The 17,135-nt window shown below is 33.3% G+C and overlaps 1 protein-coding gene across 2 annotated transcripts in view; it reads right to left on the reverse strand.

Annotated features, from left to right (window-relative positions):
* Positions 1-2,330: 2,330 nt before the first annotated feature.
* Positions 2,331-17,135, reverse strand: part of ube2e3 (ubiquitin-conjugating enzyme E2E 3 (UBC4/5 homolog, yeast)) — a 57,199-nt gene continuing 42,394 nt past the window's right edge. Inside the window, exon 6 of one of the 2 annotated variants that reach the window (XM_058786660.1) lies at positions 2,331-2,745. In XM_058786660.1, the coding sequence (XP_058642643.1) occupies positions 2,735-2,745 (11 nt within the window). In that variant the 3' untranslated portion in view covers positions 2,331-2,734. Of the gene's footprint in view, positions 2,746-13,744; positions 14,534-17,135 lie in introns of those variants that run through there. The other variant, XM_058786659.1, reaches the window with a different exon arrangement.

The following is a 17,135-nucleotide window of genomic DNA, read 5'->3' on the forward strand; positions in this document are numbered from 1 at the left end:
AGAGAGCGTTTTCTTGTTAATTACCCACAGAATGTATGCAGCTAGCTAGTGTGCATTAGCAAACACCAAGCTTTTTCCAACTCCATGGGAAGCTTCTTCTTCATAAAGAAAAGTTCTGAGCAACAAACTGAGAAGTCTGTAACACCTGAAGAATATCAAATAGCATTCCTGTACATCTCAGTTGCAGTTTTTCAGTCATTCATGACTGGCTTATGGTCATCTTTAAACATGGGCACTCAATTCTGGGCACAGAAGTTCACATCAGCCATAAATGTCATGTGACCATTCATGATGGTCCAGTGCAAATATTGAAAAGTAAAACTATATCATTAACGGAAATATAAATGCACTAATACAATACAATATAACAGTGATTGTTATTTAATTTTCAGCAAAAATAAAAAATTTTTGCTAATAACTTATTCTTATATGTTTTCTAAAATAGTATAATTAATTATAATAAATTAACAAAAATAGTAATTAAATTATAATTACTTTTTATTTGCTTTGTAGAAAAAATAAATACAATATTTTATAACTGAATTTAGGTAATTGACACTAATGACACATTTTAGTAAAAATGCTTTTAAAATTATTACATTATAAAATGTTAAAATTCCAAATATTGCACCCTCAAACCAAACAAACAAACATAACATAACTGAAAAATAAATAAATAAAATCTGAAACTAAAATTAATTTTAATGAATAAAAATGACAACTAATTCAATTTAGTTTAAAAAAAAAAAAAATGAAAATACTTGCCACCTCTGTAACTTATATTATAATATACAATTTAATGTTGGATTGACTAGTGAATGGTGATTCACTAGTGAGTATCCTTAGCTTTAATGTCAAAGACACCAGACAGGGGGAAAAGTCTGGCAAAACTTATGCTACTATACAATTAAATCTTTGTATATATTTATATTTGCTTCCAAAGTTTTATTTCACCATTCAATGGGAAAAGATTCAATTTGGCCCCAAAATACTGTACTTGCTAAGCAGCCAAATCTTGACCCCTTAACAAAACAGATAGTAAGTTGTCAAGCCCTGCACCGAGGCCTCACTGCTGAAATACATCCAAACTAAACAAGGTAAAATAACTTGACGAAGGAGCAGTCTGTTGAAAATTCTCACTTCTGTGAAATCTCTCTTTGCTGGCTTCTGTAGAGTGTCTACCTGACTTATCAGATGTCTCCGAGCGAGTCTTTGAGGCTGGACGTTACACAGCGCTGCTTCCCTGTCACGCTCAATTACAGAGTCCAGGAAAGCTGTAGTAGAGCAGTTTTACAGGGCTCTTCCCTCTTAAGCATGTCAAGATTAAAGCTGTGGCATATTAGCCCAAGCCTAACCTTTGGCTTAACCTTAAATGACATCTATAATCCACAGAGTTAATGAGGACAACATCAAACAGAACAACAGCGGAACGGTGATTTGTTTTTCTCAATGCATTCAAATTTTTTTTTTTTTTTTACATTTTAGTGCTTTTTAGGCCAAAAACACTTCACAAATGTATGCAAATGCAGATGTGAATAATCACTCAGTTTACGGAAAGAGTGTGGTCAAAAACCTCACCACAGACTTCTATGGCCATATCAGGAAATTTCATAACAGTAAACTTACCCAAGTCAGTATTATTTTTAGTAGATTCCCTTGAGAATAGGGTCAGAAATTAACAAAGGTTTGGGGCAAAAAAGGCAAAAAAAAATATTTCATAATATTCTATTTTAGTAACAGGGTTGTGCCTCTGACCTGTTATTGTTAGTCTTTTTTTTTTTTCTGTGTTTACTAATGTTGTTGAAAGAGGAACTAATATGCATTGTTTTTTTGCAGAAATATAATATAATAAAAATCATATGTGCATGTGTGTATATATAGTTATTTATATAGGGAATAGTTTAGCTTTTGAAAACATTCTAGCTTAAAAATATAATATAATATTTAGGCTATGTTCTATGTTAATTTTTATTATATTTGTTATTTGTTTCTCCTGAAAAATTAATATAAAATATATTATAAATTAATAATTGTTAACTATATATGTATGTGTATATATATGTATGTGTATATATATATATATATATACACACAGTTTAGTTTTTGAAAAAGTTCTAACTTACATAATTTTGTAATATTAGAATTATAGCAATTTATATTATATTTATTTTTCTGCAACAATTTCATACAAATTCAACACTGCACAACATTTGCCTTCATAACAATTTCAATTATTTGACTGAATTTGTATCGACGTTGATGTATTGATTTGTATAAATGATACACAGTGTTTTTATATTGTTAGAAAAAAGCGAGGAAAAAGATTTAAAAAAAAATAAAAAACTTTTAAAATCAGTTCTGAGGAACATATATTGCCCCCTGACGAAAAAAGTGAATTTCTGCCACTGCTTGACAATGTTTTTCCAACCATCATTGCACTAATTCTATTACACCGTAATGTTCTTTGGGAATACAGTCTTTCTGTTGTGATATGCTGTTGTTTACTAAACAGGCTGTTCTTTGCTTTATCTCCCCAGTGATCTGCATTAACTTTAAGGCTCGTACCCTGTGCTGCCAGCCTGCCACTGATGGCATTTATCGCAAGAGTAGCCAGGGGACCCGCGTGAAGCACATAAAGTTTAGCAATCTGCAGAAGTAATGTGCGGCTGAAACTCCAGGCTCCAGACGTCCTGACACGCGTCCTCCTCTCTCAAAGTCATCAGCGCTGCTGGATTCAGTCGGCTGCTGAGATAGAAAGTGAAAAGTCTCTGTTAGACGTCAGACTGTATTTTCTCTGATAGTTTTAATGTCTTCTCACTGAAAATTAGCTTGCTTTTAATTGCTCCTGAAATAATTTGGGGCTCTGCTGTTAGGCTAAATCAATCCGGGGAGCAGAAGGGGAAAAATATGATGGATTCGTTGTGTCTCCAGTATTTCCTCGGAGCTCCTCGATATGTCTCATTTTTCTACATGATTCACTCTCAATGAATCATATGAGTTGATCTCAAGAGATACGTGGCGTAAAGTGTCAGGAACATTCAGAAAACACTTTGTCATCAACTCATAGTCACAGAATGATTGAGCTGTAAAGAATTTGTTCACCCAAAAATTTAATTCAAATACTGTCATCATTTACTCAAGTTATTCCAAACTTGTATGACTTTATACTGTGGACCATCTTTTTTTTTTTTTAAATATGAAATATAATTGTAATATAATGTAACAAAATTATTTTTTATAATTTTTATCCTTTTTTAATTTTTATAATTATTTGAGAATAAAGTCTAAATATTTTGAGAATAAAGTCAAAATTACGAGAATAAAGTCGTAAATATTTTCAAATAAAGAAAATAATTTTTATATATATCAAGTTTTAATATATTGCTTTAATAATATAATATAATGTAACAAAATATGGATTAATAATATAATATAATACACTCTCAGAAATAAAGGTACAAAAGTTGTCACTGGGGCGGTACCTTTTCAAAAGGTACATGTTTGTAACTAAAGGGTCCATTTTGGTACCTTAAAGGTACATATCAGTACTTAAAGTGTACATATTTGAACCTAATAGGTACAAAAGTGTACCTTTTGAAAAGGTACTGCCCCAGTGACAGCTTTTGTACCTTTATTTCTGAGAGTGTAGTATAAAAATAAATATATAATATTAAATATAATATAATAATGTACACATTGCATCTCATTTAAGTTGCTTTATTTTTATGTAAAATATAAGGGTAACAATGTAACAAATGAAGTAAAACCTTAAATAATAGCATTTTTTATCCTTTTTAAAGCTGGAAAGCATCAGTCTTCATTCATTGTGACTGGACAGAAAATATCAACCAATAAAATAATGTTTTTAATATAATATAATATAAATGTATGCATTTGCATACGATGCAAGTACAGTAACTTTGGATAACATTAAATGTTTTTTAATAAACGATATAAATAAAAACATTCAATACCTTGAATGAAGTGTCACTTTTGAAAAAAGTGCCTGTCAAATGCATAAATTTTCTCCTTTTGTGTTCTATAGAAACAGGTTTGAAATGACATGAGGGTAAATAGCGACAGTTTCATTTTTGGGTGAACTGTCCCTTTAAAAACCTGGTCATAACTGAGTGGAGGCTGACAGCATCTGGAAAGCTGGTAGTGCTGATGGATCCTGCACATGGCTGAGGTAATCCATGAAAACCTGTTCTCTGTAATTGGCAGGATAGTGAGCTTCTCTCAGCGCTGAGCTGTGGGCTGCGGGTTTATTTATCTTCATGTGATTATTTTTATAATCCTGAGCTATTCTGGGGCAAGTGGCTCATCCAACATTAAGTACAGCGTGAGTCACCTGAGAGCGGACTGCACTAATTTAAAACACCAGCTCCAGTCTCTCGGTGACCTGAGGGTGCAGTCGACTTCCTCTCAACTTTTATGAGGTGAGGTCATAAAGGGGTCGGAGCATCTTTTCTGTTTATGTCCCTGTAGGTCTGCATCATGCATAGAGTTAGTCATACTAACACAACATTTCCTCAAAATGGCCCAGTGGTCTCATTCCTTATGATGGAAACCATCTGCTTTCTTTGGGTTGATGGGGTCATGGTGGTTTAGTGTGCTAATAGTGCTGACTTATTTGACAAAAAGCATTTATAGAGGGGGGGAAACCCCTTCTGTAAGAACAAAAGCAGGCAGGGCAGAAGCACACAGACGTTTCTGTCCTTATTTGGACATGCAGGCGATTCCTCTTCCTGCCGCCCGTCTGGATGTGAGATTCCTGTGTGATCTGAGCTCGACTCACACGCTCCCAGCTCTACATCAGAATACACTCAGGATCATTCAAATGGACTTCATAAAAAAGTGTAACTTAATCTTTCACATGACGGTGGTCTGCAGGACGGGTCTCTAATGCTCACTCGCAGTGCCTGTGAGAGAAACCCTACTTTTCGTCTCGCTTCTTTGCCTCGGTTTTCTTTAGTAGTCACATTTTTTGAGTCACATTTTGGGCTCCCCAAAGAACATTTCTTAAAAGAACCATTATATTTTTAGTGTAAAGAACATATTAATAATCTAAAGAATGTTAAAGAATCTTTTGAGTAAGAAATACATTTTGTGGATGGTTCTTCATGAAACCATCAATGCTAATCAAGGACCTTTCATTTTAATTATGTAATTTTTATGCAGTAATGTAATGTTAAAAAATAATTTTGCATAATTGGTCAAGTAAAGGGTATTTTCATCAAAATAGTTGAAATTAATGAAATTATAAATTAAATCATTTTATTTCATATAAAATCATTTTCATTTGAAACAAAAATAATGTGCCAGTAAAAATAAAAATAAATTCTAAGTATACATTATATACAATGTTGCATATTTCACAATATTCACAATTAAAAATAAGATTTTTTATAAGTTGTTAATATAATACAACGTTGTTGTTTTAATTTTAATATATATATATATATATATATATATATATATATATATATATATACACACACACACACACACACACACACACACACATATATATATATACATATACATATATACAGACACGTATAATGTGTCCTTTTGAAGCTGGAAAGCATCATTATTCATTGTACTGTAACTGGACAGAAAAGGTCAACCTGCATATTATATACGCAGGAAAATTTGTATCAATAAAATATTTTTATATAAAAATACAAATATATAAATAAATACTATACAGAAATGTATACTTTGAACATTTCTATTTAGAAAAAAAATGTGGTTAATTTTTGGTGAACTATCACTTTAAGTGACAACATTGCACATTTGGACATAATAAAAAAGGGCATATTGCAAAAGTTACAAATTAGATAAACTAGGTGAAAGGATCCAGAGTGAGCTCATGTAGTTAAAGAAGACTCACTCGTATGACACTGTGACTTTTCCACTTCATGATGGGTGGCACAGGAGCACACAGGCTTGGAAACTCCCACCGTAAGACAAAGACAGAAAGAGAGAGTGAGAGACGGTGTTGTTGCCTTGTTTTGAACGCCAATTAGGGGCTAAAATAATTAGGAGACTGTCTGCCGACTGGTTCCTCACCACCAGCAATCTGTGTGTTTGAAGCCCAGATGAGCCATTCTGCAAGCTCTCACAAAGACCCGATGTTTGGGACATTCTGGACAAATGTGCCCTGACTAATTTGAAACATACTCTTTTAGGAATAAGATGCACTGGCTTCGAGTCGACAACAATGGAATCTGACCACAAGAAATCACTTTGGTGTCAGATGATGTTTGTTATCAACACAGATGCATTCTGACAGATTCATTTTGGAGCCTAAATTCCTCAAAGCCTGAGGATCAGTGTAGGATGGCTGATAGTTGGTAAGGTTATGCAGATGGACAGTTGTGTGTTGTGTGTGAGTGGAGTGAGAGAGGTTTACTCTCACAATAACCATCACACAGAAGGTGACAGAAATGGAAACGTTTCTTGCATGCATCTGTATTTGTATATTGTAAATATCACAATACATTAAGAACATGTCCAGATCATATTTCCCCAAAAAGAGAATAAAACAAAATAAATGTTAAATTATTTTTTAGACAGACAGACAAACAAACAAGCCAGTTTCTTTTGCATTTTGGCTTTTTTTTTTTTAATAGGCAGCTTTTTTTTCTTTTTTTTTTTTACGGGGGAAAAAAAAGGAAATAAAAAAAAAATTAATGCCTTTAATTTATTAATTATATTATTAAAATAGCATTTTTAAAATCTTATAGTGGGGATTAACTTTTTTACTGTTATGAAAATGTAAATAATGATAATGAATAAAAAAATTAAAGAAAAATGGAAAAGGTAACAAAAATACCAATATGTTTTAGCTAACAAAGTATTCAAATGTTTTATTTAATTTATTTAATCATTTAAATGAATAAAATAATGTCATATAAAACATGCTGTAATATTTATGAAAAACAGCTGTGTTTTCGGTTTACCCAACAGCTAGTACAAAAATATAATGACATATTGTGAATTAAGTGATTTACTGTTATGAAAATAATATCAGAGTGCAAAAAAGGTCGTAAAAACAGGATGTTTATTTTATCCAATTTATTTAATTTTATTTTTGTGTGTATTTTTTGTGCAAAATGTGATCTTCAACAGCTACAAAAATTTAATAAAATAATAATAAAATTAAATTAATAAAATAATAGGAATTAACGGTTATGAAAATAATGTCACTGTGCAAAAAAGTCTTGAAAATAGGTTATTTATTTTTAAAATGATTGTGTGCGGATGAAATGTGACGTAGAAGCATTCTTGATGGGTTTTGTGAGATTCACCCATTTGCTCTTTGCTAGAATAAAAATGTCTGAAATCTTTTCTTTCATTCGAGACCTTCTATGATAAACATCTCTGTCAGTGAGCATTTTGCCAAGAATCTGAAGGAGCATTTCTAATAGTTGCGCTGATGGGTTTTTTCCTGGCAGATAGAGAAGGGGATCGCAGACACTTCTTAAAGTTGACAGGTTAACAGTGCAGTAATCCCAGCAGCAGCTGCGATCTGTGGAAGCATCTAGTGTTGGTGTGTGACTGCTAAAACTGCCATTACAATAACCTCCCCGAGGAGCTACTTAGCGAGCTATCCGAGCATCATCATGAAGACAAAGGCTCTCCGATTTGTGGGCCAGAAGCCTCACACACGTGGAATCAGTGCCATCTGTTGGCTGCGACAGCTTTACACTTAAAGCTCACCCTATCGGCCAGGGGAAGATGGGAACAAAAGCATTAGGGGTCTTAAAAATCATGCCAGTAACACATTATATTAAATATATAAGGAATTTGCAAAAGAGGTGCAGATTTCAAGTCCAAAATATTTTTGTATAGTTGCACCATAAAGTCAAACCCAGAAATATGTAAACATTTACCAACCTATCTACATGGGAACATAGTAATGATTTAAAATAAACATATTTATAATTACTTCACAATTATCCTAACCTAAATGCTTCACTACACATAATAATTTCTAATAATTTATTAATTTAAACATTTTTTAGAATCAATTGTCTTATGAAGGTGTCCTCTGAAGGAGGTTTAGTCAGATTCTAGGAACATTTTAAGCAGTTTTAATAAAATTATTTTAGAAACCCTCACCCTCTATGCAGTCAGCTGTCTCAAAACACACGGCTGATCTAAATATTATGATTCTGGAACATACTGGTTGGAGTGGGAGAGTTTCACACCTCTCAGTGCCTAAAATCAGAAGACTTGTTAATGAAAGAATGTGGTGAGACCTAATTGGGGTCTACAGGGATTGTATTTCATCTCAAATTGCTTGAGATGCTTGTGTCTTGAATACCGAGTATAAAAATAGAGTGAGGAGTATTAGTGATGGAACGCAAAACTTTTAATGTGTTAATACAATATTACGTAAACTAAAAAGTTACCTAACTGACCATCACAAAATTCAAAAGATTACACCGTTTGTGTGTGGCGCTATATATATATATATATATATATATTAAACAGTATACATATCTTCATATATATATATATATATATATATATATATATATATATATATATATATATATATATATATATATATATATATATCTTCATATATATATATTATAGAAATAAATATTTCTATACATAAATTACACCATAAAAACATGTTTTATCATTTATTATTAAAACAAACAAACAAACAAACAAACAAACAGCCTTGTTCTAAGTTTACTCAACAGCTAGTTGACCATGGCATTGCATTATAATTTGGAATACAGAATAAAAACAAATTATTCTAATTTATGATTGTTTTGATCTTCATTCCAGTTCAACATTTTGGGTCAGATGTTTTGTTTTGTTTTTGTTTTTACATTATTTCAATGTTCAATTGTTTCAATGCTGTTCATTTGAACTTTCTATTCATCAAAGAACTCTGAAAACATCTATCCTGTTTCCACAAAATTATTAAGCAACACAACTGTTTTCAAAATTGATAATGATAATGTTTAATGAACACAGAAACAGCATATTAGAATTATTTCTGAAGGATCACGTGACATTGAAAACTGGAGTAATGACTGCTCAAAATTCAGCTTTGCATCACAGGAATAAATTACATTTATACATATATTTAAATAGAAAATTGTTATGTTAAATTGTATAAATATTTCACAATTTTACTGTGTTTTTAATCAAATAAATGCAGCCTTGTTGAGCATATGAGATGTCTTACAGACTCCAAACTTTTGAACATTAGTTCATGTATAAAACCAATCACAAACACTGCCAAAGAAAAAAGAAAAAAAAATTTGTGCAGCTGGATTTGTGCCTCAAACATTGCATTTGTCTTAGGAAAATGACATTTCATATCTCTATAACACTGAGCTTTTCCCCCGTGTGTTTAATGAAAAACCAACAAACCGAACCTGATTAACACTCACTCACATCCAGCCTAATTTGGACACGCTTACAGCACTCAAGAATTGTCTGCGGTGCGAACGCTGTGTGGTTTGGAGGCGGCAAACACACAGGTCCTTGAAAAACAAAAGAGGAGGCTGGGTCGTCTCAGCCGACGGGACCCCGTCAGAGGGCCTCCATTGTCAGTCAGGATGAGGGCATTTAGCAGCACCCATACTAATCCACGGCTCACTTCATCTCAATCAAGTCTTTGTGTTCTCCACTTGTAACCGCGCACAAGAGGCCTGCGACGGCCCGGTCGCCGCGGCTGGAGCTACAACACACTTGAACTCACTGACTCAACGCCTCCACCCCTTCCTTTGTCTCTCAGGTATTAACCGACACGGCCAAAGAGGGGTTAATAGGCAGAACACTGCTTATGAGAATGTAATGATAGCTGATAAAGAAAATCTGCTTAAAGCATGTTAACCCTTCTTATAAAGCAGAGTCTGTTCTGATTGGATGAACCATACAGTACCATGAAACAACTATAAAAGCACATGAGACTGAACATTTATGTATCAAGTCACTATGTAGCTTTTGTTTGGCTAATGAACTATATTAGTGGAAGAACTGCTTACTCTGATCATAATAATATTAATAATAATAAATAATTTATTCATAATACACTAATACTAATATAACAACAACAACAAAATATTCAGTGTTCAATAATAATATATCAACAATACATGACATTGTAATAATAAAGAATAAATAATAATAATTAATATTATCAGTAATAAGAATAACAAATAAGATTTAACTTAATATATACAGTTAATGCATTCAGTATGAACTAAAATTAATAATATTTTTTCAGCATTTATTCATCTTGATTTATGTTAATTTCTAAAAGATACATAGCCTTTGAACTATATTAGTGGAAGAACTACTTTGACGATGATGATGATGATGATGATTTATTAATAATAATAATAAATGTTATTACTGAATCATTAATAACAACCGCATCAACAATATATTGACAATAAATAATAATAATAATAATAATAAATTATTATTTTTATTAATACTTCTACGATTTAATGACAAAATGTTAATATTAAATATGTTAAAGTAAAATATGAATTAAAAATGAACACTTACTAATCTTGGTTATTGTTAATCTCTGCTAAAGTTATATCTGCTAATATTAATGTACTGTGAACTCAAACACGATAATTTGTTAATTAATTGTTAATTTGTTAAAGTTAATAAATGGTGTCAAATATATTGATCATTGTTAGTTCATTTTAATGCATTAATGTTAACAAATGAAATAATGAAGTTAATGTATTATAAACAAATAAAATAACTAATCATATTTATACGTTAACTTGGATGTTTAAAAAATGCTGTATAAGGTTGTTTATTTTTAATTTATGATGCCTAATGCATTCATTTGAACTAAATAAACCATACCGGTTATAAGGGGTTGCCAATAAATGTTATAATTATTGAACAATGTTGTCTTATTCTCCTCCTTTCTATTTCTATTGTTTTATAAAATCAATAAGCCACTTGTGAGCGTCTGTGACAAGGCAGTTGTGTGGCACAGCCTCCAGTGGGTTATTGCTTTGGAAAACGTAATTAAACTATAGGACACATCTGAGCACCACGAGCAGAAAATAGATCTATGTTCAAACCATCTCACACAAAACATCAATAATGCCACACAGAAACCATCATGTAAGAAAATCCTCAACCATAACACCTCAAGGCCAAGTAGTTTCTGTAGGGATGAAGCGAGGTGAGTGTGACATCTCATTTTTACTTCAACAGACAGAACTCTTGGCCCTGAGCGTCCCCTCTCATTATTGACTGACACTGGGCTGTGTCTGTGATTGCTTCATCAGTATCCAGTATTCCACCCCTCTCATCACTCATGGACAGAAGACTAATCTTTTCCTTACTGCATTATTTCTCATTCGACTTGCAGCAGGTCATTTATTGAGACCCCTCCCTGATGGGATCAGTCAAAGGAATAAATAATCAAAGTCAAATAGCTGAAAATCTCAAATAAAATCCATTCCTAAACAAAGGAGGCAGCGAGAGGAAGGGACGTTATGGTTTGTCTCCCTCATGTGGCCAAGATCCAGTTCTGTCTCCAACAGGTCCCTCATTAACACAAAGCTTTACAGATAAACTACATTCATGCAAAACATTAGGTTTTAACAACTGGAATTTGTGTCTTTGCAATAAAACATTATTATCAATTTCAAAAGTCATCAGTACCAACATCCAAGTCCTCAACAAAAACAAAACAAAAAACACAAAACAAAACACAAAAAACATTATTTCTTCATGTATTATTATTATTATTTTTGTGGCAAATAATATTTTATAATAATATTAATATTTTATAAATATCAATATGTGGTAACCATGATGCATTTTCCAGGATCCTCGCTAAAAATAAATAAATAAATAAAAATAAGCATTGGTTAAAACAAAATAAAATAAACATTTTAATTTAAATTAAATAAAAACCCATCCATGATGTATCACTATATGCATACATTTTTTTTTTTTTTTTAATGCAATTTTTTAGATTCCACTGGGACTCACAAAAATAGAAAAATCATCATCACATATCATAAAACGGATAAGCAACTGACAATCGACAACCAATAAAATAATCAATCCCTACACAACACCGGATTGATCTCCGTCTCCCTCGCAGCAAAGTGTGATTAAGAAAGGTGCCACCAGGGGGCTGCAAACATTCAAGTTGGGTCAGACAGCAGTTGACATTCCCCTGCCCTCATGGGTGTAAATCTGACACTATCAACACAGGTCAGAATGAATCTCACTTCAATCATAGCAAAAGAGACCCGTGACAAATGTTCTTTTGGGAGCGACCCTAAAAAATCTCATCTCACTCTGACTGTAGAAACATCCAGAAGGCAGAGCCAATATGAATGTGAGATGTGCACAGGAGACCAAGTGACCCCTCTTGGATGCCAAAAATGACATAACAGTGCTAATGAATGTCATACCCACGTGTTTTGTGGAGTTAGGGAGTCCAGTGCTGTGGCCCAATATGACCCCAAATCAATAGGAAGTGTTCTTAAATAGGCACTTTTTGATTGACAGCTGCTCGTGTCAATCATGCAAGTTAGTTTGCTGCATGATTATGCTGGCAAAAAGCCTGTTTCTCCTTCGTTGGCCATTTAAAAAAATAAAAAAAGCCATATATTCTGATGAAATGCTTTGAAAGCAACATGTAAACTGCAAGTATTTCATTATGTTACAGTAGATATTTTGCCAGTGCCATTTTTTTAAAACGCATGACTTCAACTGAGCCCAACAGTTCTCCTACTTCCAGGCTATAGCCAAATATGTTAAAAAATATTGAAGTCTTCATAAATATACAACTTTAGATACAACAACTACTACTACTGCTACTACTAAATAAATAATAAAATAAATGTAAACAGATAATTTTATTTCTTCTTATATAGCTTATATTTTTCTAGTCAGTCAACATCTTACTATTTAAGAATTAATTTGTGCTTTTGTTTTTTTATTAATATAATTTATAATATAGTGTTTGAATGGTCATACTGTGTTAAACTATTTTAAAAAGTGTATATACTATTGTTTTTGTTTTAAACTGTGATGATTGTAAATGTTTTTCAATGAGATACAGAAAACGATATTTGCATTTTTGTATGCAATTACTAACAAAATAAATAAATAAAAAACACCAGAATGAACACAAAAGTGTGGAAAAAATGCCTGCTCAAGCTGTGTTCTATTATTTCATGTAACCTTGTTAAAAATCAGGCAAATGTAGCTGTGGGTTTTGTAATGGGCTGAAATAAAAAAAAAAAATGAAAACCATTCATAAATATTAGGGAAAAAAATGGTCCCAATAAGGCCCTTGAAAAACAAAGTATTTAAAATAAAGAAATTTGACATTTCTCCAAGTTTGGGGTTGGTGAGATTTTAATGTTTTTGAATACATTTCTTATTATTACTGTTAGTGTTGAAAACAATTGTACTACTAAATATTTTGTGGAAACCATAATACTTTGTCTTTTCCCTCAAGACTCTTTGATGAATACAAAATTTATAGGAACATTTATTTAAAATCTTTTGTAGCATTTTAAATTACTTTTGACCCATTTATTACATCCATTCCTTGCTGAATTTCTTTCAAAAGAAATCAAAATTGAATGGCAATGTATTATTTAGTCCATCATTTGTGATCCGATCCGATCTTAATGCAGGCGTAGAGAGTGCAGCAGACATCATTTGAGAAAACAGCACACACAAACACCTCACCCGGGGGACAGTTTTCTTTTTTTATTGTGTTGGAGGGGATGTTACAGTGGTTGCTCATTTCAGCTGAGCTACAAAACGTTCAATGAGATCGCTTCATTACAAACTGACAAAGGTATAACAGATTCACAACAGCATGTACCACAGAACTGGAAATGAGTGTGGGTCTCATATAAATGACATCATTTCTAATAATCTACAGCTTGTTTTTCTTTTTTTTTTCTTCTTTTTTTGTCGTTTTCTTTGACTTCATACAGATAATGAATTAGGCTAAAATGCACCATAATATTTGGTTGACTTTAGGAACATTTTCCTTATTACATCACAAAATACATTTTTTTTTATATCCCAAAGAAGCAAGACTTGCAAGTAGGCTTTTAAACAGAACTAAATCTACAGCTACAAAATTCTACTCCGGCAGCCTTTACACCTTGGCGGGTCCTGTCTGCGCTCCCAGTCCGTATCGGGTAAAAACACGGGGTAGAATCAGTATGACATATACACAGAAGTCCGTATTGTAAAGGCTATAAAGATTTGTTGCACGTTGTAAAGTTGCCTCTCCTGGATCTTTACACTCCTGCGGGTGATGGGGAACTGGGGCGGCGCTGGAGAAGAGGGGCGGACAAAGGGAAGCTGGGAAGAAGGGGGTGGTGCACGGGTGTGGGGGTGGATGGGAGGGCGAGCGAGCGGGCGGGCGCCGTCTATGTGGCGTATCTCTTGGTCCACTGTCGAGCTATCCTGTCATGCTCTGCTCTGTTGGTCAGGTACTGAGTAGCTATGCTTCCCACCAGAGGATCCGCTGAGAGACGGAGAGGAGAAAAGAAAAAAAAAAGAAGAACGGAAAGGAAAAAAGTGAGACATTCTTATACCCGGGAGTCAGCGAGAACACAGCATTCTGAAAGACGCAGACAGGCCTGCGCTGGGAAGGACACAGAGAGAGAGCAGTGGGAAGCGAGCCATCGTGGAGAGTAAATGTGGGATTCAACAGACGCATCTGTCATGTGCTGACTCAGCTGACACAACAATGTCAGAGATGTTTTCGAGACAAACACCGTGACGGGCTTTACAGGATTCCAAACTGTAGGCCTCTTCCGAAAGGTCTGCTTTTCCTTACTCGCAACAAAACAACACAACAATGAAGATGCAAAATGAACCTGACTAGAAACATGCAGCATGAAGTCCTCAGCTTTAATGTCACATAAATGTGATCAATCTTTTCTGGATTCAGTGAATCCATTTTTTTTAAATGTATAGGTGGTGTTATTTTAGTATCATTTATTCATTTGTTTTAATTTTAGTGCTTCAACTTATTGAACTTCAGTTAATGGCCAAGGCAACATTTCCCATTTTCAAGTCTTTTGGAGTATATTTGTTTTTTAAATTTAATGAAAATTATTTTAATAAGTTTAGTTCAAAAGAACACTGCTGAATTTAGAACAGGGGTGCCCAATCCTGCTCCTGGAGATCGACTGTCCTGCAAAGATCAGCTTCAACTCTAATCAAACACACCTGAAGCAACTAATCAAGGTCTTCAGGATCGCTTGAAAACTAAAGACAGGTGTGTTTGATTAGAGTCGGAGCTGAACATTGCAGGACAGTTGATCGTCCAGAAGCAGGATTGGGCACCCCTGATTTACAACAATTACTCTATTTTCCTTTGATTTTAAGGTTAAGAAACTGTAAACTCCATGCTGGCATGAAATTAAATAAATATTTTTTATTCATTTTTATTTCCTTATGTATTTTCTATCACTTTCTGCTTTTGCCCGTTTGAGGCTAAAATGAACCTGACTAGAAGCATGCAACATGAAGCCTAAAGTTCAGACTTCAGCTTCACATAAATATGATTATATTATTGATTATATAATATTTTGAATTAGCCATTATTTTTTATATTTTAAAGTTTTTTTTTTTTTTTTTTTTTTACATGTTTACTTTCTATTTTTTTCCAGTTTAGTAATTTTTGTACTTCAACTTACACTTGCCAAGTCAACATTTCTAATTTTCATTTGTCTTTCATTTTAGTTTTTAATTTAATATTTATCAGACATGTGCTTTTCATCCAATATTTCATTTCAGTTTTATGGAGACAATGGACTCTGGCTTTAAGAGCATATTGTTGGATCTTTATTTAGTATAGAACTTCTGTGAACTTGTGATTATGGAATGTTCTATTCGGCACTGTGTATATATGATCTGATGAACATGAATATTGTCGAAAGAATATACTGTATGTCTCAATGTTTCTTCAGAAGTGTGCAGATCTGCTCCTGGAGGCCCACCTTCATGCAGAGTTTAACCTTTAAATTGAATAATTTAACACACCTGAACCAGCTAGTCAAGGTTTTTAGGATTAATAGAAACATCCAGGTAGGTGTTGGAGCAGGCTGTAGCTGAACTCTCTCCAGGAGCAGGATCAGACACCCCTGCCTTGGGGCCTTCAACGAAATAAAAGTATCAAAAGCGCAAATGAACGGGAAAATCCACATGGTCAGACTCATCATCTAATCAAATAATTTTATTTTTATCTGGTGGGCGTAGTCTTTCAGATATGTCGTGGCTGAGACCTTTTAGTGAACCGGAGTTATGCAATCAAGCATTTGGTGAGGTACGAAATTAGAGCATGAACACTGAAACATGTTCTGCAATTACTGATTTGTGACCCTGGACCTTAAGACAAGTCTTAAGTCGCTGGGGTATATTTGTAGCAATAGCCAAAAATACATTGTATGGGTCAAAATTATCAATTTTTCTTTTATGTCAAAAATCATTAGGATATTAAGTAAAGATCATGTTCCATGAAGATATTTTGTACATTTCTTACCGTAAATGTATCAGTTTAAATTTTGATTAGTAATATGCTTTGCTAAGAACTTCATTTGGACAACTTTAAAGGCGATTTTCTCAGTATTTTGATTTTTTTTGCACCCTCAGATTCCAGATATTCAAATCTCAGCCAAATATTGTCCGATCCTAACAAACCATGCATCAATGGAAGGCTTATTTATTCAGCTTTCAAATGAAAAATTGACACTTAAGACTGGTTTTGTCATCAAGGGTCACATTTGTAGACAAACAAGAAAATGACTGATTTCTGATGTCAATAGCCTCTTTGGTACAACAGGTGGCTGTGACATAAAGAATACAATCTACAGTGTTCATAGCTTGTCCTGTTCTGCATAGAAGGACCGGAATTAAAGGGATAGTTCACCCAAAAATGACAATTAGTCATCATTCCCTCATAATCGTGATATTCCAAACCTGTCTGGAATCTGTGGAGCACATAAGATGTTTTGAATGTCAGTTGAATCCAAACAACCAGATCCAATGAGTTTCTCATGAAAAAAAATTCAACCTAAAACATGAATTTGTTCTTAACCTCGTTAAGAATTTGTCTCTCA

Source organism: Onychostoma macrolepis, chromosome 09 (assembly GCF_012432095.1).
Source record: "Onychostoma macrolepis isolate SWU-2019 chromosome 09, ASM1243209v1, whole genome shotgun sequence".
NCBI classification, from domain to species: Eukaryota; Metazoa; Chordata; class Actinopteri; order Cypriniformes; family Cyprinidae; genus Onychostoma; species Onychostoma macrolepis.